The sequence below is a fragment of the Amphiura filiformis genome, chromosome 8, assembly GCF_039555335.1.
Source record: "Amphiura filiformis chromosome 8, Afil_fr2py, whole genome shotgun sequence".
Taxonomy (NCBI): Eukaryota; Metazoa; Echinodermata; class Ophiuroidea; order Amphilepidida; family Amphiuridae; genus Amphiura; species Amphiura filiformis.
The window spans coordinates 2,944,752-2,971,060 of NC_092635.1; the positions used below are offsets into that span (position 1 = coordinate 2,944,752).

The 26,309-nt window shown below is 35.3% G+C and overlaps 1 protein-coding gene across 8 annotated transcripts in view; it reads right to left on the reverse strand.

Annotated features, from left to right (window-relative positions):
* Positions 1 to 26,309, reverse strand: part of LOC140158507 (uncharacterized) — a 111,693-nt gene that overhangs the window by 14,846 nt on the left and 70,538 nt on the right. For 7 of the 8 annotated variants that reach the window (XM_072181615.1, XM_072181614.1, XM_072181612.1 and 4 more), the window contains one exon: positions 16,129 to 16,334. In XM_072181615.1, the coding sequence (XP_072037716.1) occupies positions 16,129 to 16,334 (206 nt within the window). The remainder of the gene's footprint in view (positions 1 to 16,128; positions 16,335 to 26,309) is intronic. The other variant, XM_072181609.1, reaches the window with a different exon arrangement.

The following is a 26,309-nucleotide window of genomic DNA, read 5'->3' on the forward strand; positions in this document are numbered from 1 at the left end:
CCTGATACCCGATGGACTTAACATGGTTGTGAACTAAGCTCTTAATGTATTTCAGTTTATAGTATCACTTGTATAGTATCTCTTGTATATCTTTAAATTCTTGTAAATATTTGATTATTTGTTTATCAAGGTCTCCTGTGTACATTTTGTATTGAAGGAATTCCATGCATAAGTGACAAATAATTTAAAGAGATTTCTAAGACATCATGTGCCACAAAGTGAACCTCGAGGTTTTATATGACTCTATTTCTTTCAGCATGGATGAATCACTACACCAAGGCATAATGTGGAGCTGTTTGATGAGAATACCCCAGTCTTATTGCTATCAATTTTCAAACAAATACATCAATAATATCTTTACATGTGTGAGTATGAAACATCATACTGGTGCCCGTGATTGAAATTATCTGCTATTGTTGTTATTGCTGTTGTTGTTCCTGAAGTTGGGGAAGAAAAGGGATCAGTTGGGATATTTTGGACTTGGATGCACTCATTGAAAATGTGTGACAGGATGTGCAGCCACATTTACCGTCACTTTTCAACCCCCTCTCACCCAATGACTCCTTTTTTTCTTGTGTTGCTATCATCAAAAGACCTCCTAAATAGTTCCAAATGGATTTTAGATAAGCACTCACCAAATGATTAATTTTGTAATTTTCCCCGAAATTTTTCACAATTTTATTCAATGTAGATACAATGTACATCCCTGACACTTTAAACGTCAAGTAACATTGAAAGTCAAGTGATTTCAAAAGTCAAGTGAGTACAAAAGTCTAGGTCTTTGGGGTCTGACAGGTTTAGGCAAAAAAATAAATTTTAGGCCTAGTTAGATGAGAGCAAAAATTGCAAGAATAAAATGAACCTCTTTTAGGAGACAAAAAAGCCTGTTCAACGGGTCTGACTGACCTGAAAAACAAAAAACGCCCGCCCGACCCTACTTGAAAGGGCCGTCAGCCTGTGGAACAGGGTTTTTGTGGCCTTATCCTGCTATTTTAAAGTAAAATACAAATAATGAACATACAGATAAATCATGCAGCCTAGATTTGACAAGGGAAATATGTTAGACAGGATTATGTTGGTTAATATATACATGTATATTTTGTTTACAATCTTCTTGAGATATTTAAAACCGTTAATTAGCCATATTCCCAAATGGCAAACTTTGAAGGAAAGAGCGAGGCCAATATTTAACTTACGTAGGAGTATAAAGGTAAAGTTGACTTAAAATTAGACACATATTGTTGCCCACAACATGGGTGAAACAAGTTATTTTACAACATGACTTGCTACTTCAGAATCTCTAAGAAAAAAACACATATGAGACCAAATTTACAAGTTGACCTCAAATGACCTTTAACCTCACCCCCCCCCCCCCCCAAATAGCCAGAGTTTCTGACCTGTTCTGAATATATGAAGTCAATCTGTCCATCCATGCTCAAGATACAGCATCCGGACGGACGGCGGCACGGACAATGCAAAAACAGTATGCCTCATGGTGGAGGCATAAAAACCTTTCACAGGATTTACTTTTTAAAACAAAGCCATGTTTGGGGAGTTGGCGTCTTTGATTGAATGTAAATAAATGCATGGCAATATAAACAGCTTCTCTCAAATCTCTTGGCAAAGCTACAATATAGAGTTGCAGCAGGTTCCTAAACTGCACAATTGGGCTATATATAAAGTACCTCATGAGGTAGATCACCAGGGTTCAAATTCGTTTAAAAATTTTGTGTAGCAGTTTTTGGCTAATCCCTCATAATCAGAATACTTCCATATACTAAAGCACTATAAAAAGTGCTATACAAATGTAAAATTAGGTAGCAGTTACTTCAAAATGTGGAGCAAACTGCTATGCGATACAGCCAAATTTGAACCCTGTAGATCACGCTGTTGTGACACTGGCATTTTCAGCAGTAGAAACACAGTAGGGCGACGGTTTGTGGTTGTACTGAAAGTTCAGCGAAATGCTTAGCAACCCATTGGTATCAAAAGGGTTTTTATTATTTCTGGTACACATCAAAGTAATCGCCATACTTCTGGTGGACATCACAATCCTTATTTGGAGCTTCAATGGAAACACAGTTGTTTACACAGTTAATGTTTCTAACAAAACATTACATTCCATAAACTGTACAATTGTGTCTAATTGCGGGCACTATTTTCATGTATTTCAAATTTAATTTAGCCCAATAATATGAGTTATTCCTTTTATTTCATGAAAAAAAGTAGTCTGAAAATTTTCGTGCTATATGGTACTAAAATCTATGATGTTTTAATGTCATTATACAAGTGTGTACCCCTAGCAAATATGCAAACAAGATTTAAGATAACTAGCGCCATCAGTGTTCAACTTTGCTTAAAAATGAATCTAATTGCCATCAAACAAAAGTGGAAAATGTTAGTTGTTACTGAATCAGATTATTGGTTGGCAAGTTATTCTTGGTAACAAATGCAGAGACAGATATTGGATGATTTCTTCACTGGCTAAATATTTCAAGTTTGACCCACTTTAATACAAGAATCACAGACTTTTGAGCAAATTTAACAGTTTCATGAAACTTGTACAACATTTAATAAAAACCTGACACTTAGGCTCTAGTTTTTGAAAAAATGACAAATTTTGTAATAAATTGCGTAGGAAAGGGCCCCATTGTTATATCAGAGACCTGAAAATGAGACCGTTTGTGGCACATCCCTGTATGGTCATTTGTACAGAGTACCCTCTTCCCTTGGTATTGGGCTCCTTCAAAGGCACATGTTGCCACCTTCGTTTGGTGCTCATCAAGTATATTACTGGCAACCCTGCTAGTATAATGTATAATACAAGACAAATATGTAATTACAAGTTGTAGAGTTCCATTTCATCATCTTGAAATAGGAATCAATTCAGATTGATGGAAACAACAAGAAATAGCAGCACAAGCTTCCTTCAGGTGTCCTATATCTAAATACCAGGATTTATACATTCATCTATAAGGTAGCTCCTATGTTGAATTTTGATGTGGTAGTTTTGTCCGTATAAATCAACGGGAACTGATGTGTACCAATCATTTTGATGCAGCTTGTACATGTATTTAATATCAACAAATGTCAGTGTGTCAAATAAAAGCAGGAACTTCAGCACAAAATATAATATCGCTATCAACTAAAAGGTCCTGGCACTATATTTTGTTCCACTGGTAATTGTATTAATGTATACCTCTGTACTTCTATGTGGCTTACGTGACAGAAGTGCTGTTTGTTTCCTTTGAATACATTTATATTGTTCCAATATATGTGCTTACTTTGAGCTGTTTAGGCACCAGAAACAAATTTGTTCGATCTTTGGATGGGCCGTCGATGTTGCTTGATGCTTTTTATTAATGAACTATCAACTAATTAATCAGCATTAACACTAAATTTATATTGGTCAATATCACTACAGGCATAAATTATTATTTTATCACAATTAACAATAGTTTATTAATTGATTTCATAAATAATAAGGATCGACCAAGCATTGATGGTCGATCGAAAGATTGAACTAATTTGTTTCTATTGCCTTGACTATAAAGTCAATTAATAAAATGTTAATGCATGTAAATGAAGTGTAGTATTAAATTTAAAATCCTGCTCATACACTATAATGGGATTCATTTTTATGAATTTAAAATGTGTTTTTCAAGAACCTTATTTTGGAATGCAAATGTGAACAAACTGGAATAACTATACAATATCCTCCAAACCCTATACAATATCCTCTAAACCCTATCACTAACCCCTAACTCCTTGTACTCTGGGGCAGTCTTCAGTGAACAGCTCTTTTCAGAGCCACCAAACCTTTTATATTAGCAGATAGGTGAGGTTTGCTTGTTCTCTGTTGACAAGGGGCAGTCTTCAGTGAACGGCTCTTTTCAGAGACACCAAACCTTTCACATTAGTGCATAGGCAAGATCTGCTTTTTCTGTTGGCAAGGACAGTCTTCAGTGAACAGCTCTTTTCAGAGCCATCAGTAGGCAAGGAATGGCCTGCATGTTTCATTCTCAGGTACTCTGTCCTGAAGAAGTCAGAGCTACTCCTGATGAAAGCTTGACAGTTCTAAACTTGTCCAACAGCGAACCAGCTAAAACTCACTAACCCTAATTCCTGAACTCTAAACCTTAATCCTATATCAAGATGTGGCAAAAAACAATACCACTATCATGGCTATAATAGTTATGCCCACAACATTTTTCATTAGATCAATTGTCATTTCTATAACACACATGGCATCAGTACACAGCACACAAAATCTTAAATACTTACTGTATCAGCCTGTTCAAGTGAGGTGATCAAAGCTTCAAATACATCTGACCAACACGTATAGCGTGAGTGTTGCCAACATAATTCAGAAAAGCATTGCTGTTGGCAGTCAGCTTATATCACATAAAATCTCCTTCTTGATTTCACAGAGCTGAATTGATGCCGTTACTTCCAACAACAGGAAGTTCTAGTCCATATGACAAGTTATTTTTTGTTTGTCAAAACCAGTTGAAGAAACTTACATTTCTTGCTGACAGTTTCGTCAGTGAACCACTGACTTTCTCGAAGCTTGGTGTTGGTGTTGTTGTGATGATCCAACAGCGGATGACTGGCGGGAAGTTATATCACTTCGGTAGCGATGTTAGTCTTGCTACAAGTCTCCAACAGTGGATCAAACCGTGACTCAGATTGTAGACCCCTCGTCTCTGTTCATAACTCCGCCCCTTCTCCTGATCTGAATTGATTCTTTTATCCATCTCGCTTTCCTATCACTTTCTCTCTCTAAGATTTTTGCCTCCCCCCAATTGATAATATGATTAGCCCTGGCTACGTGGTCACTAATAGCTGAGTTCTTGAAATGGCTCTCAGTTCCTTTCTTTTGGATCTAACGAATATCTGTCATACATATACAATATATGTCATATATAACTTGAATATATGATCTGTGAAACTGTCAGCAAGAAATGTAAGTTTCTTCAACTGGTTTTGACAAACAAAAAATAACTTTTTATTTGTTAATTACCAAACCTGATGAACCTGTTCCAAGTTCTAGTCCAGATAGTAGTGTGGAGGATGCTTGTGATCGATGCATCTTTTCATTTTCAGGGATGGAGGTTATCAGGTTGTTGCAACCTTCATTTCATTGATAAGCCACTTTCTTCTTTCAGTCTTAACCTGAAAATAACCCCTATATTTCATAGCAGATAAATAAACCTGTTGGATAACTAACAACTTACTAGTTGGATAAGCTCCAATTTAGTCCAGGACTAAGGTTGATATCTCCTGTGATACTGTATAAACTGTAATTGTTGCAGTATTTTACTACAGATTAAAATCTGTGACAGATTTCACGATAAAGTCACATTACACTTGCCAATGCCAATATTTTGAAAAGAAAACACTCTCGAAAATCAGCTTTAATACAGTGTGTGGATTTCCTGTCCTTACCCTTACAAAACACTGTAGGCCCATTCCATATCAACTCAGGGATGTGCACATAGCACCTCTTCAGGACCAACTTTTTTCTTTTTCTGTGTGGTGGTAGATATTGATGAGAAAGTAAAATCCTGAAAATTTGAGCTTCATACTCCATTTCGTTTTCCGTGGCATCAATTTGAAATTTAGGGGGTCAGCGTAAAAATGCAATACCATAGCGAGCGACATTGGAGTCCATAAATGTATAAAGGAACCCTTTAAAACTTTGAAAAGTATGTATCCTGGGGTAGTTTTTGGTGGGGCAAATTGCTATCTGAAATTGTTTTCAGGGGGCCCTTTGGGGAAGTCAAACTATCAGCAAAACTTGTAACTCCTTTACTTTAAAAGATATAGGGCCCTCAAAAATGCAACTTCGTCCAAGTGGACCAACTTTGGGGGTCAGAACTCAAAAGTAAAAATAATTTTATGCGTCAATATTGATAAGAGCCCTTTGGTAGGACATTACTCTTATCAATATTGAGCATATTAGAATACATTTAGCTGAGATATTACCCATGCAAAACTATTTTTTTTACATTTTTACTCCTCTGAAAACCAATGTCAGACATTTTGAGGGCCCTACCATCAACTTCAGGTATGTTGAAGATATGTTCTTGGACAACATTTCTAGAGAAAAAGTAGCCCCAGGATTCTTGATTTTCAACACATTTTAAGGGTTGCCTATCCATATGGAGTTGTAAACATTTTGATTTTGCATGTATAATGATTTCATGCTGACCCCTAAATTTCAAATTGATGCCACGGAAAACGAAATGGAGTATGAAGCTCAAATTTTCAGGATTTTACTTTCTCATCAATATCTACCACCACACAGAAAAAAAAAAAAAATTGAAGAGGTGCTGCGGTGCACATCCCTGAGTTGACATGGAATGGGCCTGTACAAACATCCTGTGGTATTAAAGCAATTTACAGAGCAAAATAGTGATACCTAGAGTCCAAAGTTTTCTGTTTTATGGAAAACGGAAGAAAATCACGGAATCAGAGGTACATACGGAAAATGACATTTTTGTATGATGTGACAAAAATTGTTTAAAGATAAGAGAAATAAATTTTAAAAACAATCATGAGTTGTGTATGTCAATTTTATGATTAAAAAACTGTTTAATAATACCAAAATAAAGGTATATTACCAAGGCATGAACCCCTATATCCCTCAAACATCGTAATATAGTCAGCCTATTATCGTGAGAATATGCCAATCAGAGCATATTGATCGGGATATTGAACACTTTATTGTAACATTAATATCATTGTTCATACATTTTAAGCTTTATTCATGACACGGATTTACAAATTTTAAAACACGGATTACAACACGGAAAATGGATTTTAGAAAACGGTAAACTTCGGACTCTAGTGATACCTGTAAGATGTGCAGGGCCTGTGGACAACAAATCAGCCAGGGGCTTCACATCATGTAAGATTGAAACTTTCCAATTATCAGGAAAACGATCTTTTAAGTGTCCACTCCCTGCATTCTCTCTCTTACATCTTCTAACTCCCGAGGGCCTCTCTAATCCTCTTCCAGGCACTTTATCCACCCTGTGTCACTCTACAAACACATTAATTTTAAAACTTTTTCCTTTCATGATTCTTCTCATTTCCTTTCATTATTAAATGGTCTTTTTTTTTCTGTGTATAAATGGTTCTCTGTTCCATTATATCAAATGATACTGTTTCCCTTTATGAGTATGTTGCTGGTCAATGCTCCTTCTATTACTGCATAAATGGTGTTTTCTTTACACTAATCTTTTCACTTTTTCCTATGGACTGCTTTCCTTTTCCTTTTCATGTTTAAATGATGATTTGAGTTGATTTCCCCTAAATATATAAATGGTACTTTCTTTATTCACTTTATTTCTTGTATTGAAGGTTTCAAGGCATGAAATGTCTTTGTAATAAGATATATGACTTTTAAAGCTAATTTCTTTGTAATGATCATGATATGGCAAATATAAACTAAAGCTGCATTCAGACTCCACAGTGTGGTGCGATACAATTAGGCAAACATTGATCGCATGATCACATGAAGCATGGCAAGGCAATAAACATTCACCACATCAAGTTGCAGCGCACCTTAGTATTGGTCAGATTCATTGCAATCATGTGTGATGTATTGCATTGCGTATCGCAATGCGATGCACTGCAGGTGATAATGATGATCTACTGCCATGACACCAAAAATGGAACATGTATGGTGTATTGCACAGGGATGTGAATGGGCAACATATCAATTTCCTAAAAATCCATCTGGTCCTTGGACAGGTGGCCGAGGGCTTGCGTGCGGTATTGAACATTTAAGGGTTTTGTCCGGTTGGGTTTTTTGCTCTTTTTATTACGAATTATCATCATCCAATTCCAGAAGTGTAAAAAAAACAATTTTAAAAACAATTTTTTTTTACACCACCTGATTTTTTTTTTTTTTTTTAGATTTATGTAATAGCCTCAAGAATCCCCCTCCCCATCTTGGCTGAACCCATCTTGGCTGGATCTTGTAACTCATTAATATAACTTGCTTCCATCAAATGCAAAGTTATTGTTTTGTTTATTTTGATTGTGTCATTTTCACATGACTTAATTAATGTATGTAGAATCAAAAATGTGTTCTGCATGTAGGTTTTTGGTTTCATATCAAATTATATTTTCATCTGTAATTAATCATGATCATCATCAAGTAGACTTATTATTTTCCATCATATTGTCTTTGAAATTATTTTAATAGATCATGGTTTATCTTTAATTTGAAAAGGTCATTCACATCATTTATCATAAAAATGTAGGCATCCTTTGATTATCAATTTTATGAGTTCTTCAAATGTTTATGTCTTCATTGTTTATTGCTTGCCTTTGTTAGAAGTTTTAGGCTAAGTACACTTAAGTTATTTCAATTGATTCCTTTCATATGAGTGTGTATTGTTATCTCAGTAAGTTAAGTGCTATGGTATTTATTGCCACTTATCCAATTAACTTATCTTTTGGCTTGAGATTGTAGGTGATGTACTTATGAATAATTCATGAGAAAGTGTTTATCTCTTTAACAGGTTACAATTGTTAAGATTAGTCATTAGGTAAATGCTTAGTTAAGGTTATTGTTTATGCTGTTGCAGAGATGGTACTTAAGTTGGTTTTCAAGTGTTTTCCCATATGAACTTGTCTCTGATCATTTTACTTCACTTCCATCCAAGCTTCGATCAGACTAACATCCAGCTGTAACCACTGTGCATAAGTTTTCAATCCAGTTATTTTACATCAATCTACAAGTTGTTATTCCATCTACATAACATCATAAATAAAGAGTTTATCTACAACTTCATCATCACGTCATCTTGTGTATTTTCCTGCGTTCCAGTATCATTTTAATGCATCGAGTAAAAGCCCCCACGGTTGAATCGTTGGCATAAACCCCGCAAAAACCACATCGGTTACATTGGCGCCCAACTAGTGGGGTTTGCATTGACTTTGTAAATTTACCAGCGATTTCGACCAGGGCTCCCACGACCCTTCATCATGCCTGATATGGTTTTAGATTTATGTACAAGATTGGAACGTTTGGAGAATGAAGTGAAGCATCTTCGACGGCTCCACCATCTGCGGCAACGGACATTCCCATCTGTACAAAGTGAACAGACTTTCCTTGCACGCAAAGTCACTGGACATGTCAAATGGTTTAATGTTAAGAATGGTTTTGGATTTATAACACGCGACGATACTGAAGAGGATGTATTTATCTACAAGCGCAGTATTCTCAAGAACGATCCTACGAAAGTTCAACCAAGTGTGGGAGATGGCAAACCTGTTGAGTTTGATATAGTACATGTAAAAGGACGCACTCCAGAAGCAATTAATGTTACCGGTCCTGATGGCAGCCCCGTTAAAGGTAGCGTGTTTGCTCATGATATTTATCCAATGCCTGCTGTGTCACATGAACTTGAACCATCTCCAGTTGCAGTTACTTGTAGCTCTACTACCGTTAACATCAATGAGACAACGCCATCTGAAGATAATGTTAATCATGAACCTGCTACTACTGATACCTCCAATGTTATCCCAGATTATGAATATTTATTCCATTACAACTCTGATGATTTTCCACCCAGTGACTCAGATGTTAGTGATGCAGAATTGTCTGTCACCTATGAGCCTGATATAGAACTACCACCATCAGAATTCACATCACAGGTTGGTACCTGTACTTTGTCTAAAGCGCTTTCTGCACCACAAGACTCAACCAATGTCGCAACTACCCTGCAACATAATGTCCAACCTCCATCATCCCAACATGAACATGCTTCTATTCCATCAGCTTCCAATACATCATCTCGCCCGTTGTTATCTGAGAAACACCAGCAACAACTCGCTGATATCTGGCAGGAACTAGAAACTTTCCATGCTGACTGTTGTCCAGAACTGCGAAACAGACTGCATACGTTTTTGCTTCTAAATCAAATGGAATGTATTGCAACAAGAGTGCCATCCCCAATCATCTTAGATGTATTGTTATCGTTAACCAGCAACATAATTGAACTGGATCATCATAAACATATCACTCATAACATGTCCGCGTTTCAAGAGCTGATCATCGGTTTCCAGGATCTTCGTCGTTCTGAACATGAACTCTCACGCCTTTCAGACACTTTCGGACCAGCATGTCATTTTCCACCACCATCGCATCTTGTTGATAATCATGAAACTGACCATGCTGACGCTAACAACACAACTGCGAGCAGCATGCTACACAATTTCAAATCCTCATCAGATAATATATCAGACTTGAATCAATATGGACATGTGCTTGATCAGATAGTTGAATTATTTTACTTATGTCGCGATAGGCAAACCATGATATGCACACTATGTAACTGCTATCGTAGATGGAACGTCTACTACAATCATGCATCAAATGGACAAATTACCAGGTCTATTCGACAATATATTAATTGATGAGACAATCTTATTTTGCTATTTTTTATATGTGTTGCAGAAAGAACTCTGGTTTGTTTCAAGTGCTAACTCAAGTTGTAACTCTTTAGATTTTATTTTAAAAATGTATGTGTGAAATTTTTGTATTTTTACAGTTTACATTTTCATTTTACATTTTGTTAAATTTCAATAATGATGAGTGCATGGACATTGTGATAACAGAAGAATTGGTAACTTTTGGTGCGCAACGAATTTTGCTTTCTTCTGTGATCACGATGTCGCTTGTTTCTCCACATGATGTAAGTTAATATACATTGATTTTACCCACACATTTGACAACATTTCTTAATGTTCATGGCATTGCTATGATTTAATATTAGCATGTTTGGACATATAAACTAAAGGAAAGTTTGGTTTTGATTAAACTTTGTCATTTTCTAAAAAAACAACCATGCGGTTGTTAGTAATTTTCAAAATATTATGTTTTATTATTTTTATTACATTTGAAAAATTTGTTTTACCAACAAATTGTTTGGATATGTCCTTCCAAGACATAATTCTTTCAGATCTAGCAAATTCAATTGATCTGTGTCTTAATTAGTTTTGTAGTTTCTTTCAAAAATGTTTTTTTTTACATTTTGCTGATACATGCCTAATTTGTCTTGTTCAACATTAATAACATGCATGCTGCTCAAGTATACACCCAGATGTTGCACTTAGTTTTCTTAAGTAAATTGATGCATAAATTCTTTGTAACTTTCAGAGAAGGGTGTGGTGACCATACAAATCTATGGTCAAGTGATTGTAAAATTGTCTGTAGCATATATTGATTTTCTCTGAACTTGGTGCTTTTTGTATTACCAAGTATTCTAATTAGAGTGACTGCTACTGATATAAGTGCAATTGAAGTTATTGATCTAGCATGCATGTTCAATTTAAGATGATTACCATTTTTAACATTTGCATATGATTATTATGTGTATGATGTTATTTAAGTTTATTATTTGTTTTTATGTTGTCATAATTTGATATAACACATGTTGGCCTGTCACATAGAACTGTTTGTACATTGAAAACACAGTTATTTCTCTTAAATGAAGAGTCATTGTTCTCTATTGTGATTTAATTGTTTCAAATTAATGATTTTTATGGCTGAAGTTATTATCATTATGATTTTATTCATGTGATTTAAGATCATAAATTTGATCTTGCCCTATGGCCAGGGATATGTTTTGTTATATGAGTTCCTAAACTTCATTCTGTTTTTATGGATCATATTGTTTAGTTGCTTAAAATCTTTTCTGTATGCAGACTCACTAAATGAGCCTGTGTGTGATGATTGAAACTTGGTTGAAGATCATTGAAATTATTGATCTGATTGTGTACACAACCAATTTACTAAATTTAACAATCAGCAGAATTTGATCATGCATTCTTTTGTTTTAGTATTTTGAAAGTTTATTTAGTTTTGTTGTTTGGTTATGTCATTTTGAAGACATAATTATTATAGAACACAAAATGTTCTATAAAATTAACCACATTTCTAAATTGATCAACTTTTTAAGGTCATAATGTGATCTTAAGTAATTTTGTAAGTTTTCTTAAAAGTTTATTTACTTTTAAGGTATGTTTAATCCATCATGTCAATTCCATCTTAACATTAACATGCTTAATGAGTTTCCATTCAAACTTATTCAACAATTATGTGTTACCATCGTAAGTTAATATTTATTTCATTCATATCTGATGTTATTTGTATCATTTGTAAATGTCGGGACGCCATTTCTTCGAAGAAGGGGTGAATGTAATAGCCTCAAGAATCCCCCTCCCCATCTTGGCTGAACCCATCTTGGCTGGATCTTGTAACTCATTAATATAACTTGCTTCCATCAAATGCAAAGTTATTGTTTTGTTTATTTTGATTGTGTCATTTTCACATGACTTAATTAATGTATGTAGAATCAAAAATGTGTTCTGCATGTAGGTTTTTGGTTTCATATCAAATTATATTTTCATCTGTAATTAATCATGATCATCATCAAGTAGACTTATTATTTTCCATCATATTGTCTTTGAAATTATTTTAATAGATCATGGTTTATCTTTAATTTGAAAAGGTCATTCACATCATTTATCATAAAAATGTAGGCATCCTTTGATTATCAATTTTATGAGTTCTTCAAATGTTTATGTCTTCATTGTTTATTGCTTGCCTTTGTTAGAAGTTTTAGGCTAAGTACACTTAAGTTATTTCAATTGATTCCTTTCATATGAGTGTGTATTGTTATCTCAGTAAGTTAAGTGCTATGGTATTTATTGCCACTTATCCAATTAACTTATCTTTTGGCTTGAGATTGTAGGTGATGTACTTATGAATAATTCATGAGAAAGTTTTTATCTCTTTAACAGGTTACAATTGTTAAGATTAGTCATTAGGTAAATGCTTAGTTAAGGTTATTGTTTATGCTGTTGCAGAGATGGTACTTAAGTTGGTTTTCAAGTGTTTTCCCATATGAACTTGTCTCTGATCATTTTACTTCACTTCCATCCAAGCTTGATCAGACTAACATCCAGCTGTAACCACTGTGCATAAGTTTTCAATCCAGTTATTTTACATCAATCTACAAGTTGTTATTCCATCTACATAACATCATAAATAAAGAGTTTATCTACAACTTCATCATCACGTCATCTTGTGTATTTTCCTGCGTTCCAGTATCATTTTAATGCATCGAGTAAAAGCCCCCACGGTTGAATCGTTGGCATAAACCCGCAAAAACCACATCGGTTACATTTACATCCCTGATAGCCTACAGCTAATCATAGAAATTAAAAGTTTTGTGATTTATACTGGTTCTTTTATTTTCTCTAGTTCATTTATCAATTAAAACCTGTTCTTTCTGGCACATTTTCCACACAGTCTGGTCCTCAGTTAACATTATTTTAACTGGCCTTGCAATAGCTTTATGATGCACTACAGCGCAACAATCTTGTATAAATTTGCCGAAATTTACTGCAAGGTACCACACACATATCGCATTCTGTGACCTGCGATGACCAGTGATAATATGTGATGCGATCAAGCAAAATCAGTCGGAACTCGGAAATATTAAATTTTCAGTTTCTTATAGGATAGTAAAAAGCATTTACATATCTGGATTTTGCAGAAAACCCCATTGAAATTGAGCAACCAATTCCAAAGATATGAGCAATTAAAGAGCTTCCAAAACAACAGGAAACAAAGGGAAATGTTTCCTTTGTACGGCTGTATCTCAAAATCAATATTTCTGAGTTCCGACTGATTTAGCTTGATCGAATCACATATGTTCCCATTGCGGTGGCAGTGAACGTAAATGCGATGGGAGTGTGATCAGAGCTTTACACAGCAAATAGTAACAGTGCAATGAAGCTGTGTGGAATTGCCAATGGTACTACACCAATTGTGACAGTGTGTAGAGCTGCGTGAATTTGGATATTGTGCTGTGCATAAGTTTTAATCAGTGTCTTCAAACATGAGGGCAGCAGCAGCTGTTCTATAGTGATATGGCTACAGGCACAAGATATTGGCAATATCACCAGTTTGCTTCAATTTCAGACAGGAGGAAAATGGGGCATTTGGTCTATACTAGTTCTAGCTGATTATTAATATCATTACACTATTTACAGTTTTCTAATTCCCCCCCTCCTTTTACGAATTTGGAAAATATGCTGAAAGTGTAGACTGTGTTTTCAACAGTTTCATGAGTGGTCAAGATCTGGTTTGTGTTTAAACACTTTTAAGAGAGGCAAAGATCTAATCTGTATTCTGAACATTTTCATGAGTGGCCTAAGTCTGAGCTGTGTTCTGAACATTTTGAAGAGTGGCCAACATCTGGGCTGTGTTCTGAACACTTTAAAGACAGGCAAAGATCTGGTCTGTATTCTAAACAGTTTTGAGGAAAGAGATCCAAATCACTACTTCAGCCTTCTCTCAAAGTGAGTCAATTACAACCAATCATTGTTTTCTTTGTTAGCTTAGGCTAAAGCAGGCATGAGAATGATCATCCATGAAAAAACCTGAAGTGTTTGAAAAAAAAAGCCTAAAAAAGTGTGTACTTTGGGCAAAAAAGGCCAAAAACGGGCTGAAATTAAAAGAAAGTGCGGAAATTTGGACAACAAAAAAGCCTGAATTCAGGTTTAAACCTTAAAATTCTTATGCCTGGCTAAAGAGCCAAACACCCCAATTTTCCTCACAATTCATAGATATAGCTCCAATACAGCGCCATCAAGCATGCGTTTTGTAAATTATCTGTGGATCTACCTGACTCCCTTTGCGAATTTGAAGAAACCAGGCGCAAATTGTGCAGATCGATGGAAGCGTTGTCGACCGCTAAACGGTGGCAATATATCACTAGCTTCATCATCTTCATCAGAACTATATATACACACACATATACATGTTAAAGTATAGTATACATCTTTGCCTGCATTATTATACAAGGTTTAATATCAGGAAGATTTCGCTTTTATTTCATAAACCTGTAATAAACTACTTGATCCAAAATAAAAGGATGCATTATAGTTTTGTAGGTGTATGCGGACCTTGCTTGTCTGTGTGACGTACCAATTGGTCAAACAAATAGGTCAACAAATTCACTACCAACATAAATAGAATAGAAATCACAACTTTCCTTATGTGATTTCAAGCTGATTATTCATCATAAGAAAGTACTATGATCAGTTGCCTGGCTAGAAATTCAGGTTTGGTCATATGCAAAAATGTCCATCTGAAATTTGGGTGTATCTTTGGTGTGAGATATTCATTTAGGCACCAGAAACAAATTTGTTCTATCTTTGGATCGACCGTCGATGCTGCTTATGATGATGCTTGTTATTAATGAACTATCAACTAATTAATCCGAATTAGCGCTAAATTTCTATTGGTCAATATCACTATAGGTGCAATTTGCAAATTAATTTCATAAATAATAAGGATCAACCAAGCATCGATGGTCGATCAAAAGATCAAACTAACTTGTTTCCATTGCCTTAGACTAGTGTAAAGGCTCCACTGAGGAATTACGCAGCTTACAGAATGAAGCTGTATAGTCCTTCAATACAAGATTTCTGTAATAGGCTAATTTGGTGCAATTTTACATACAGAATAGACTGAAATTTGACCTTTAAAACAGCCTATATAAGTGAGTTCACTTCTGAATAAGCCCTTTCGCAATTCCAGAATCATGATGCATTATGGGTAATATTTGCCGATTTGTTGGGTTTTTTTGGAGATAAACACGAGGAGGCTGCAGTGCGTTTGCAGTGGCGGCGAACTTCCTTCAAAAACATATTTTTGTAAAACATTTTTTATTCATTCCTACATATGTGAATATTTCCTGTGAAATTCCAGTACAAAATGTTTTTATGCAAACGTCAAAGTTCACCCCATTAAAAATGTACAGTAGCCTCGTCGTGTTTATCGGCAAATATTACCCATAATGCACCATGATCTGGAATTGCGAACTGGCATATTTGATCCACTCACAAGTTCATTAAACCTTATAAACAGCTATAAATACAAATTAGTATCTTCCAAAATCATTCCAATTTACCAGACATAACTTACCTGTCCAAAATGATAGTTGAACCAGTGGCTAGCTAAAGACACTGTTAAAATGAACTCATTAAACAACAACCCAATTTCTTATGTTGAATTCAATAGAGTGTACTTACCCACGTGGTGGTGGTGGTGCATCCCTTGATGGCATTGGTAGCTGATCATAATCAACATGGTCCTGACCGGTAGCAGCAGATGATGCTGGTATTGCAGCAGGGGCCTTAGATGATGTTGGTATTGCAGCAGGGGCCTTAGCACGGGATGGAATAGGAGGCAGAGGTTTATCTATGTAATCATTCTCAAATCTTGTAGAAAATCGTTTCTATGATGGTGATAGAAAAACACAGAATGTGCATGCATGGGTTAGTTATATAGTGCAAATGAGATGGAATGGATGTAAAGAAGTGCTATGTGGCAGGTGCTTCTATGGGAGAACATCAACAAACAGTAACAACACTTTGTAAAGTGTCCAAACCAATATCACATGCTATGTCATTGTCATGGTTTGGGTACTTACAATAGCATCATAGACACAAAGAACACAGATACTTGCACAATTTGTAAAATCACTTACACATTCTAATATTTGTGTTACAGAGATTGAATAGGAGAAGAACACCAGGTAATTATAAGATAGTTTGTGAAGTAGTTAATAATCAAAAAATCGGCTATCCAATAATATCGCCGATATCACTTTCGGAAGAAAATCGATATATCGGAGTTGCCGATAATGAAAAAAAAATCAAAAATTGGGCGTAAGCAGTGTGTTAACGCCCGCAATTATGTCAGTACAGACATATTTTGAAATGTAAAAACTTCTAGAATCAATGAGACCGAGTGATGTTGATGATTTTAAGCCCATACTTAAACATCTTTTCACGAATGATTTGACACCGACTTTTCCGCTGGCAGCGCAATTCGCAAGTATTCAAACATTTGAAGCTTAGTGACTTGAATTTTCAGGTCACTAAAATTGGGAGGAAAATCGATTTATCGATTATTATCGATAATGAGTGACCAATATATCGATTAAAAAAAATCCTAACATCGACGGTCCTTAGTAGTCCAGATGAGGAGTAAGCAATGACTCCAGAATGAGGGGAAAGTTACGCAGTGATTTATAGTGTGCTACGCACAGGCACAATGCCTAGACTTTGATCCACAAGCCTCAGCACACTTTACAAGTCACCTTGTGGGAAGCACTCACTAAAAAAGCTTGAAGATGTGCTGCTACATTGACCTCCCCACGTTTCAAACTTCATTGCTTCCAATGATTCCATGATTTAGCCTCTTTTAGAAAAAAAGAAATCCCAATTAACCCACCGACCCTACTTGGCAAGCCCATCCACCTGAATTACATGTGTTTTATTTGTCATCACCAAAGAAGGTTGAAAGTTCTTCAACTTGTTGAAATAAATGGGTCACTTAATATACCTCAAAATATTATTGTCTGTCCAATTATTACTTCTAATGCACTCTCCAATATTACTCTATAAACAATTGCCTCTTAATGCTCTGCATGCTAGCCATAGGCTTCAACATATAAGAAGTCCCAAGTTTTAAGATATTTTCTCAAAATATCAAGAGCTATTTCAAGAACCACTAAACAATACTAGGCTTGTTTGTACTCATTTTAATGCATTTTTCATGCTGATTCCAAATATGGTCATAAAAATTTACATTTCTGACATTTTTGAATTTTTTAAATTTTTTTTTAAACATGTCGTCTGCAGTCGACACCCGCATGAAGAGTGTTAAGGACTGAATGACCTACATATTAAAATCAAGGGGAAGATTTCTATTGCATAAATATGTATAATACAAGACGATTCTGCAGGCCAAGTGTGCTGAAATTGCACAGCAGGACTGACAAGTGTCTGCCTTCATTATAAGCAATATCGTAAACAGTCTATTGGCAGAATTTTGTTATCTGTTATTGAACATAACAATGTCATAAACTGAGCTCAAAAAGAAACTTATAATTTTTTATATGGTCATATCTTAAAATCCTGTCCATTAAAATGAACCAAAATTACACATAGGATTACTTCAATACTCTACTCTAAACACCTGTCAGTAACCAAGCAGTTATCCAACTGACACAACAGCAAAATGCACTGACATGGAACAGCTTCCTGGACCACATTCACAGCCCAATAATTGGCACCCAGCACAAGAAATCTGTGAGAATGAGTACAATATCCTTGCACAGGTGATATTTCCCAAAGAGTAAGTGGAATAGTGTGGAACAAGACCGGTTTCTTGCATGAAAAGCAGAAAGCAGCACCATTTCATCATATGTGCCAGGATCTTGTATGCATTCTCACAGATTTCTTGTGCTGGGTGCCAAATATTGGGATGTGAAAGTGGTCCAGGAAGCTGTTAATGTCAATGCTTTTTGCTGCCGTGTCAGTTGGACAACAGCTTGGTTGCTGACATTTGTTTTGAGTAGAGTATTGAAGCTAATCCAGTGTATAATTTTGTTTCATTTTGATTGACATAATTTTAAGATATGACCTTGTGATTCACAAGTTGTAAAATATTATATGTTTCTTTTTTGAGCTCAGTTTATACACATTAAATCAATATCTGTGATTAAATATATATTGATTTGTATGTCATGTTCTGAATCTATATTATGCAAATATAGCTTTAAGCCTGCACTACACCAGGCCTGGTTTACTTTAATTAACGCAAAAAAATCACACATATTTACTTGTTCACACACTTTCCGCACCCCTTCAAATGCCAAGTGAAAAGTCCAATGCATACAAAATCTTTTAAACGTACACATTCAATGATTTGACATAGAGAAGCCCGATATTTCATCTGGTAGTGATAGATGATGAAAATATACCATTCTTATAGGCCATCTTAATTAAATCCTGTGTCTCAAAGCTTGTGAGAAATTCAAAACCTAATGCGGAATGCGGTGTTTTTTACTGGGTTTAAAAAAAAAAAATTTCATGTGTCAGGACAGAATTTGGGACAAGCATTTTGTGCAAATAATATCCAATGTTGTAAATGTTGGAATAGCAGACAAAAAAGTCACTGCTACAAACTATTATTCTTCTCTTTTATTATTTTTGTGTCCATAGTTTGTGAAAAAATCGAAAACTTAAAATCAAATACGAATTTTTGAGTTTTATTTTCCCCTTTTTGTTAAAAAAAATAAAAAGAGAAATAAAAAAAATGAATTTCTTGATTTTCAAAGAGGACAGCTTTGAGACACAGGATTTAATTAAGATGGTCGTAAGAGAATGAACCATAGGATTATCATGCTTGGCGTATTTTGGGGGCTTTGGGGGTGCCAGCTCCCGGGGTCAAAGCAGGGGGAAGTGCCAAATCGAAGGGCAGCGGAAAGAAGAAGGGCAGCAAAAAGGGCGGCGGAAGAAGAAGGGCCGGCAAAAAGAATTAGTAAAGAAAAAAGGGTGGAAAATGTGAAAAAATTGTACTATACATCAAAATATGGGGCTTTTGGGGCGGTAGCGCCTATAAATCTTTTTTTTTTTTTTTGCTCTTCACTTTTTCAAACGACTGTAAAAAAAATTGGGGCAACCTTTTCGGGCTGTTGAGGAAGGGGCGGCAAAATTGGATTTTCTTCAGCCCCCCGGGGAAGGGGCGGCCACGGTACACCACTGATTATGGCCCTAGCTGTTGGTGGCATGAGTCAGTAGTAATAAATAGTATTTACCAGCAAAATAGTATCTACGAAAATGCTCAAAAGTTTACCAAATTTAAATTTTATTTAGTTTAAATTTATAGGTATGCATACACATACTAGTATTCAAAATCTACAAGGAATCCAATAAAATAACTTCTCTAGAATTAGTTCAGCGACATATGAAAATACTCATCCTAATTCTATTGGAATTCTGCATGAATAAAACAACCGATGTATATTTCAATTCAAAAACTGTCAAACAAAACATTATTCCTAGCTACAATTCAATTAAGATGCCTTTCTGGGCTCTGACAATATTTACACAAATTCATTTGATCCGATATTCTCACTGTTTAATTCTAACACTCTAACCTAATAATCCATATTTATCCTGCTTAAAGTTGATGGGCGGTCACATTTAAAGCTTTAAAATGAGTAACACTTTGTCAATATATTTCAAATTAAAAACCAATGTTTTAGACTTAAAGCCTTAATGTGTGATTTGCTTCACAGCGGCACTCTCAATTTTACTCGGATTTCTACTTTTTGAATAATTATAATGCCCAGTGGTATACTAAAATACCACATAAAAGACTAAGCCTGAAGTGCTTTAATAACAATAAAATTTAACTTTTTGTATTAAAACCGGGTCGACCTGGTTTTATTCAGAGTTCAACAATCGAGTGCTTGCTAACATGTACCGTGGATGTCAGCTTGTATGTACACACGTCGAGCGCGATGCTCCGTGCAGTTACATGTAATACGGTCGGCGAGCATAGTACACGCATTGTAGGTGTTGGAATGAAACCACAATTTTCTTTGTTATACCTCATTTGTTTGGCTCGAAATTAAAAGGGGATAATGTGAAAACAAACATTTCAATAAGAATCTATTCTTTATGCAAATCACACATTATTGCTTTAAATATCTATCAAATTGAGAATAAATATGCCAAGCAGAATTTCATAAACTTAGCTTACACCACAATTTTCCCCATTCATAATATCTGTCTTGTGATAACATTTGTTTTCTCAACTGCCACATTTTGTATAACTTTTTCAATGTAAAAAATATTCTGACAGACTCCTTTAATATCATTCTCACTTCCAAAGTTGAGTAACTTTCCACACCATGCCAAGTACTTTTGGGTCAGTAGCATTTGAAACAACATCAGATTTTCTGAGAACGGATTATGCAATTTTGAAAGTAAGAGTTTTATCATCATAAACCTGCCCAGAAGCCAGTACAATGTTGCTGAAACCCATAAATCCCTGCCCTACTTTGTTGCAAAAGTTATAAGCTTGAATAATACCACTCATCTGAGTGACTTATGTTTCATTGCTTCCTATTTTACCTGGAACTCAATTTCATAACAACCCACTTTAGCTTGAAAGGGTCAAATCGTGCCACATTTTGTTAATGTATGGAGTACTCAGATGGTAAGGCGCACTAAATACTGCGAGTCCAAATATGACAATTGACATAGTATAATTCAAAATGCATTATTGGATAAGCTACAGAGTGTGTCTGCTTTAAGAATTTATATGACAAATCTCTGTGTGTTAGCAAAGGTCACAAGGCATTTTGGCTCAATTAATTCAATTCAGTACTGTTACAATATGCATCAATGCATGCCCCCATCTTGTAGAGAAAATCTACATTTCACCCAAGGCTTCTGTCAACTTCAGTGATGAGTACATACGGCTGTCAAAGTTGAAATGATTTGTATTCACCCAGGAGAGTAGGCATCAAGGATACTAAAATTGACCAATTATGAGCTTGTGGTTCAAGGAAAAACAATGAGAGCCTCATCTATTGTCGCATTATGTGATTAACACATATTTGTACGCGTTACGCATTAATTTTCTTGCTTGTTTTTAGATTAATAAAGCCTGAAGAAGGTACGCCTAGTACCAAAAATTTGCTGCTACAACTGTTTCCCGTATTCGTTTTTTTTATTTTTTTTTTTTTTTTTTTTTTTTTATTTTTTTTGTGATTAACATTGGTGTAGAAATATGAATAATGCCAAACACTAAGGTCCTCTTTCTCAAAGCTTGTTATACTGTTAGCCCTACCAAAGTGGATCCATTTTATTAATTTATCTTTCTCTAGGTGATGTATGATGTAAAATTGTACTGTTATATAAGACTAATTGGGCTTAAGGCTGATGGCTTAGGAAACATGACCACTAGCCATGCAATGCAAAATTGCCCCTTGAGACTTTCAATGTGTTCCTTATAGGTAAGAATCTCATGCTACACACATTGCATGCCATGTAATATTCATGCATGATACCATGCTTGTAATACACACCCACCTCCCACTCTCACACTAGTATTACTTTATGAGTTACTTTTTAGCCAGGTAATAGTCAGAAGTACCCTCCTGTCTGGCAGGTAACTAAACTGAGCTCAAAAAGAAATCCTGTCCATCAAATTGAACCAAAATTACACACAAGTTTACTTCAATACTCTACTCTTAACACATGTCAGTAACCAAGCAGTTATCCAACTGACACAACAGCAAAATACACTGACATGGAACAGCGTCCTGGATCACATTCACAGCCCAACCCTGTTTCATGTAAAAAGTGTATGAAAAGCAGAAAGCAGCACCGTTTTATCATCTGTGCAAGGATCTTGTGTGCATTCTCACAGATTTTTTGTGCTGGGTGCCAAATGTTGGGCTGTGAAAGTGGAGTTAGTCCAGGAAGCTGTCCCATGACAGTGTATTTTGCTGTTGTGTCAGTTGGACAACTGCTTAGTTACTGACATGTGTTTTGAGCAGAGTATTAAAGTAATCCTGTGTGTCATTTTGGTTCATTTTGATTGACACTATTTTAAGATATGACCTTGTGATTCACAAGTTGTAAAAAATTATAAGTTTCTTTTTGAGCTCAGTTTAGTTTCTTAGATGAGTGTAATCCAAATGGTGGTCAGTTATAGGTAGCCCATTTGGTAACTTCATACAATTACTAGTTCAACCCCACAGCCAAACTGAACAATTAGAAAGTTAATGTACAGCCTTGTTTGTTGTAAGCATTGTTTAAAGCCATAAATGTACGATCTTATAATATGAAATTGCTTAATTACTTTCAAATCTGATTTTTTGGGGGGCATATTTGTAATGTTTGCACATGTCCCAACTTGTACCTAAATGGAATCAAATGTCTGGTCAACAGAGCAATTTTGACATTATAAACTGGCCTCAAAAAGAAACCTATAATTTTTCACACGGTCATATCTTAAAATCCTGTCCATAAAAATGAACCAAAATTGCACACAGGATTACTTTAATACTCTTCTCTAAACACTGGTCCAGTAACCAAACATTTGACCAACTGACACAACAGCAAAATGCACTGATATGAAACAGCTTCCTGGACAACATTCACAGCTTAATAATTGGCACCCAACACAAAATATCTGCGAGTAAGTGGAATAGTGTGGAACAAGACCTGTTTCTTGAAGAAAGTGTGTAAAAAGCAGAAGCAGCCCGTTCCATACTATTCCATTTACTCTTGGGAAATTATTACCTGTTTAAGGATCTTGTATGCATTCTCACAGTTTTCTTTTGCTGGGTGCCAATTATTAGCCTGTGAATGTGGTCTAGGAAGCTTTTTCGTGTCAGTGCATTTTGCTGTTGGACAACTGCTTGGTTACTAACATGTGTTTAGAGTAGATTATTGAAGTAATCCTGTGCGTAATTTTGGTTCATTTTTATGGACAGGATTTTAAGATATAACCTTGTGAAAAAGTTTAAGTTTTTTTTTGAGGCCAGTTTATAACATATTCAGACATTAAGTCCCACATACATGTAGAACATGATAAACAGCCAAAATAGCCAATGAGTGTGTTTCACTTTACCTTGCTAATTTGTCTTAAAATGGACTTACATTATGAGTAAAGAATAACAAAATTCAAATTTGATGGAAATCGTACATTGTAGCTTTAAACTAATCAGTTTTTCTGTACAGAAACATGCTTGTAAACAAGGTCCTGATGGTATGTTCAGCTACTAGTCATACATCTTTGCAACATTATAATCACAAAAACTTGCATCAATATAAACAGTACATTGTGCTGATGCAGAATATTAAGTGAATAAAAACAGTAATTGGAGGACATCTACGAAAGAGACATAGAAATAAATGCATGATGCATGTCATCAATATTTTGATAGTATGTTCAGACATTTACAGGACATCTTACAAAGACACAGAGAATTACAGAGAGCATGCCATCAATATTTTGACAGGATGTTTTTGCATTCATGAGAGGTGCATTCATGAGATAGGTGCAGTACAAGCTTAAAGTGTAAGAATATTCAAAAGAATTTAAAACTGCTAACACTGTACAAACAACATAATACAAACAACAAGGATGGGTTTGATGAAACTTATCGCACCAATCGTATCTTATGTAACTTCAGTATGGGGTCACTCCATATCAAATCAAGGAGGCGCCCCACCTGACCCCCTCAGATTTGCTTTATATTTTAGTCATATGTTGTACCTGTAAAAATATTAAAAACCTGCAAATTTGAGGTCTGTAGCTCTTACGGATTTTCTGTGGCAGGCATTTAAAGTTGGAGTAAGGAGGTCTAAATTTGGACCTAAAAGTTACCCCTTAAATAAATTTCATCTTTGGGAGTCTGTGCCTTCTTTATAAAAAGAAAGAGAGGTCTGAAACTTTGCATACACACTAACTGCATTCCCAATTTGTCAAAAAATAAAAATCAAAAAATCTGTAATTGCTGCGTTGTGTCACGGGCTCATTAAATATGCAAGAAAAAATGTAATGTTTTGTAAACTGGCAAGTTTAGCCCCCTAAATTCTCATTTTTTGTCAGATTAATTATTTTTTGTTGTCACCGATGCTATATATAGGATAAATACAATGCATACCCAAAAAATTGGGGTCACAACTCATTTACATTTCGAACAGCGCCCTCACGAAGATGAAATTTATTGCAAATTCAACATTTTCAGGGGGCCCAAAGTCGATGTGGTCCACCTTCAAAATTTATAAAACAACACTTTTATATAACTACTAGTCTTAAATTACAACTTTGCTAAGTCCCAGTAATTGTATAGGTTGACTTCATATAAAATGACAAGCCCAAAGTTGACCATTTTCTTATGATTGCATGTAGTGCAAATGTGCAATTCGGAAGGCTTGAAAGTCAAATTGGCCACAATATTAAAAATAAATGATTAGATGAGTAGTTATTGGCCCCATTTACTTGTATTTCCATTTCGTTTTCAATATATACAGATTTTCTATGGTAGCCATTTAAAGTTGGAGTGCAGCGCCCTCACGAAGATGTTTTGTAAACTGGCAAGTTTAGCCCCCTAAATTCACATTTTTGTCAGATTAATTTTTTTGTCACCGATGCTATATATAGAATAAATACAATGCATACCCAAAAAATTGGGGTCACAACTCATTTACATTACGAACAGCGCCCTCACAAAGATGAAATTTATTGCAAATTCAACATTTTCAGGGGGCCCAAAGTCGATGTGGTCAACCTTCAAAATTTATAAAACATCACTTTTATATGACTACTAGTCTTAAATTGCAACTTTGCTCAATCCCATTAATTTTATAGATTGACTTCATAAAGCGACAAGCCTAAAGTTGACCGTTTTCTTATGATTGCATGTACTGCAAATGTGCCGAATTCGGAAGGTTTAAAAGTCAAAATGGCCACAATATTGAAAATAAATGACTAGATGCATAGTTATTGGCCCTATTTACTTTTATTTCCATTTTATTTTCAATATTGGGGCCAATTTGACTTTCAAGCCTTCCGAATTCGGCACATTTGCACTACATGCAATCATAAGAAAATGGTTAACTTTGGGCTTGTCATTTTATATGAAGTCAACCTATACAATTACTGGGACTTAGCAAAGTTGTAATTTAAGACTTGTAGTTATATAAAAGTGATGTTTTATAAACTTTGAAGGTGGACCACATCGACTTTGGGCCCCCTGAAAATGTTGAATGTGCAATAAATTCCATCTTCGTGAGGGCGCTGTTCGAAATGTAAATGAGTTGTGACCCCAATTTTTGGGTATGCATTGTATTTATCCTATATATAGCATCGGTGACAACAAAAATAATTAATCTGACAAAAATGTGAATTTAGGGGGCTAAACTTGCCAGTTTACAAAACATTACATTTTTTCTTGCATATTTAATGAGCCCGTGACACAACGCGCAATTACAGAATTTTTTATTTTTTATTTTTTGACAAATTGGGCATGCAGTTAGTGTGTATGCAAAGTTTCAGACCTCTCTTTCTTTTTATAAAGAAGGCACAAACGCCCAAAGATGAAAAAAGATTAAAGGGCAACTTTTGGGTCCAAATTTAGACTCCCCTACTCCAACTTTAAATGGCTGCCACAGACAATCCGTAAGAGCTACAGACCTCAAATTTGCAGGTTTTTAATATTTTTACAGGTACAACATATGACTAAAATATAAATCAAATCTGAGGGGGTCAGGTGGGGCGCCTCCTTGATTTGATATGGAGTGACCCTATGGTCAATCTCAGTACAGATTTCAACATTGGTATCATAGCTTTCTGTTATAGCTGTATTTTTTAAATGTTATCAATCATAAAA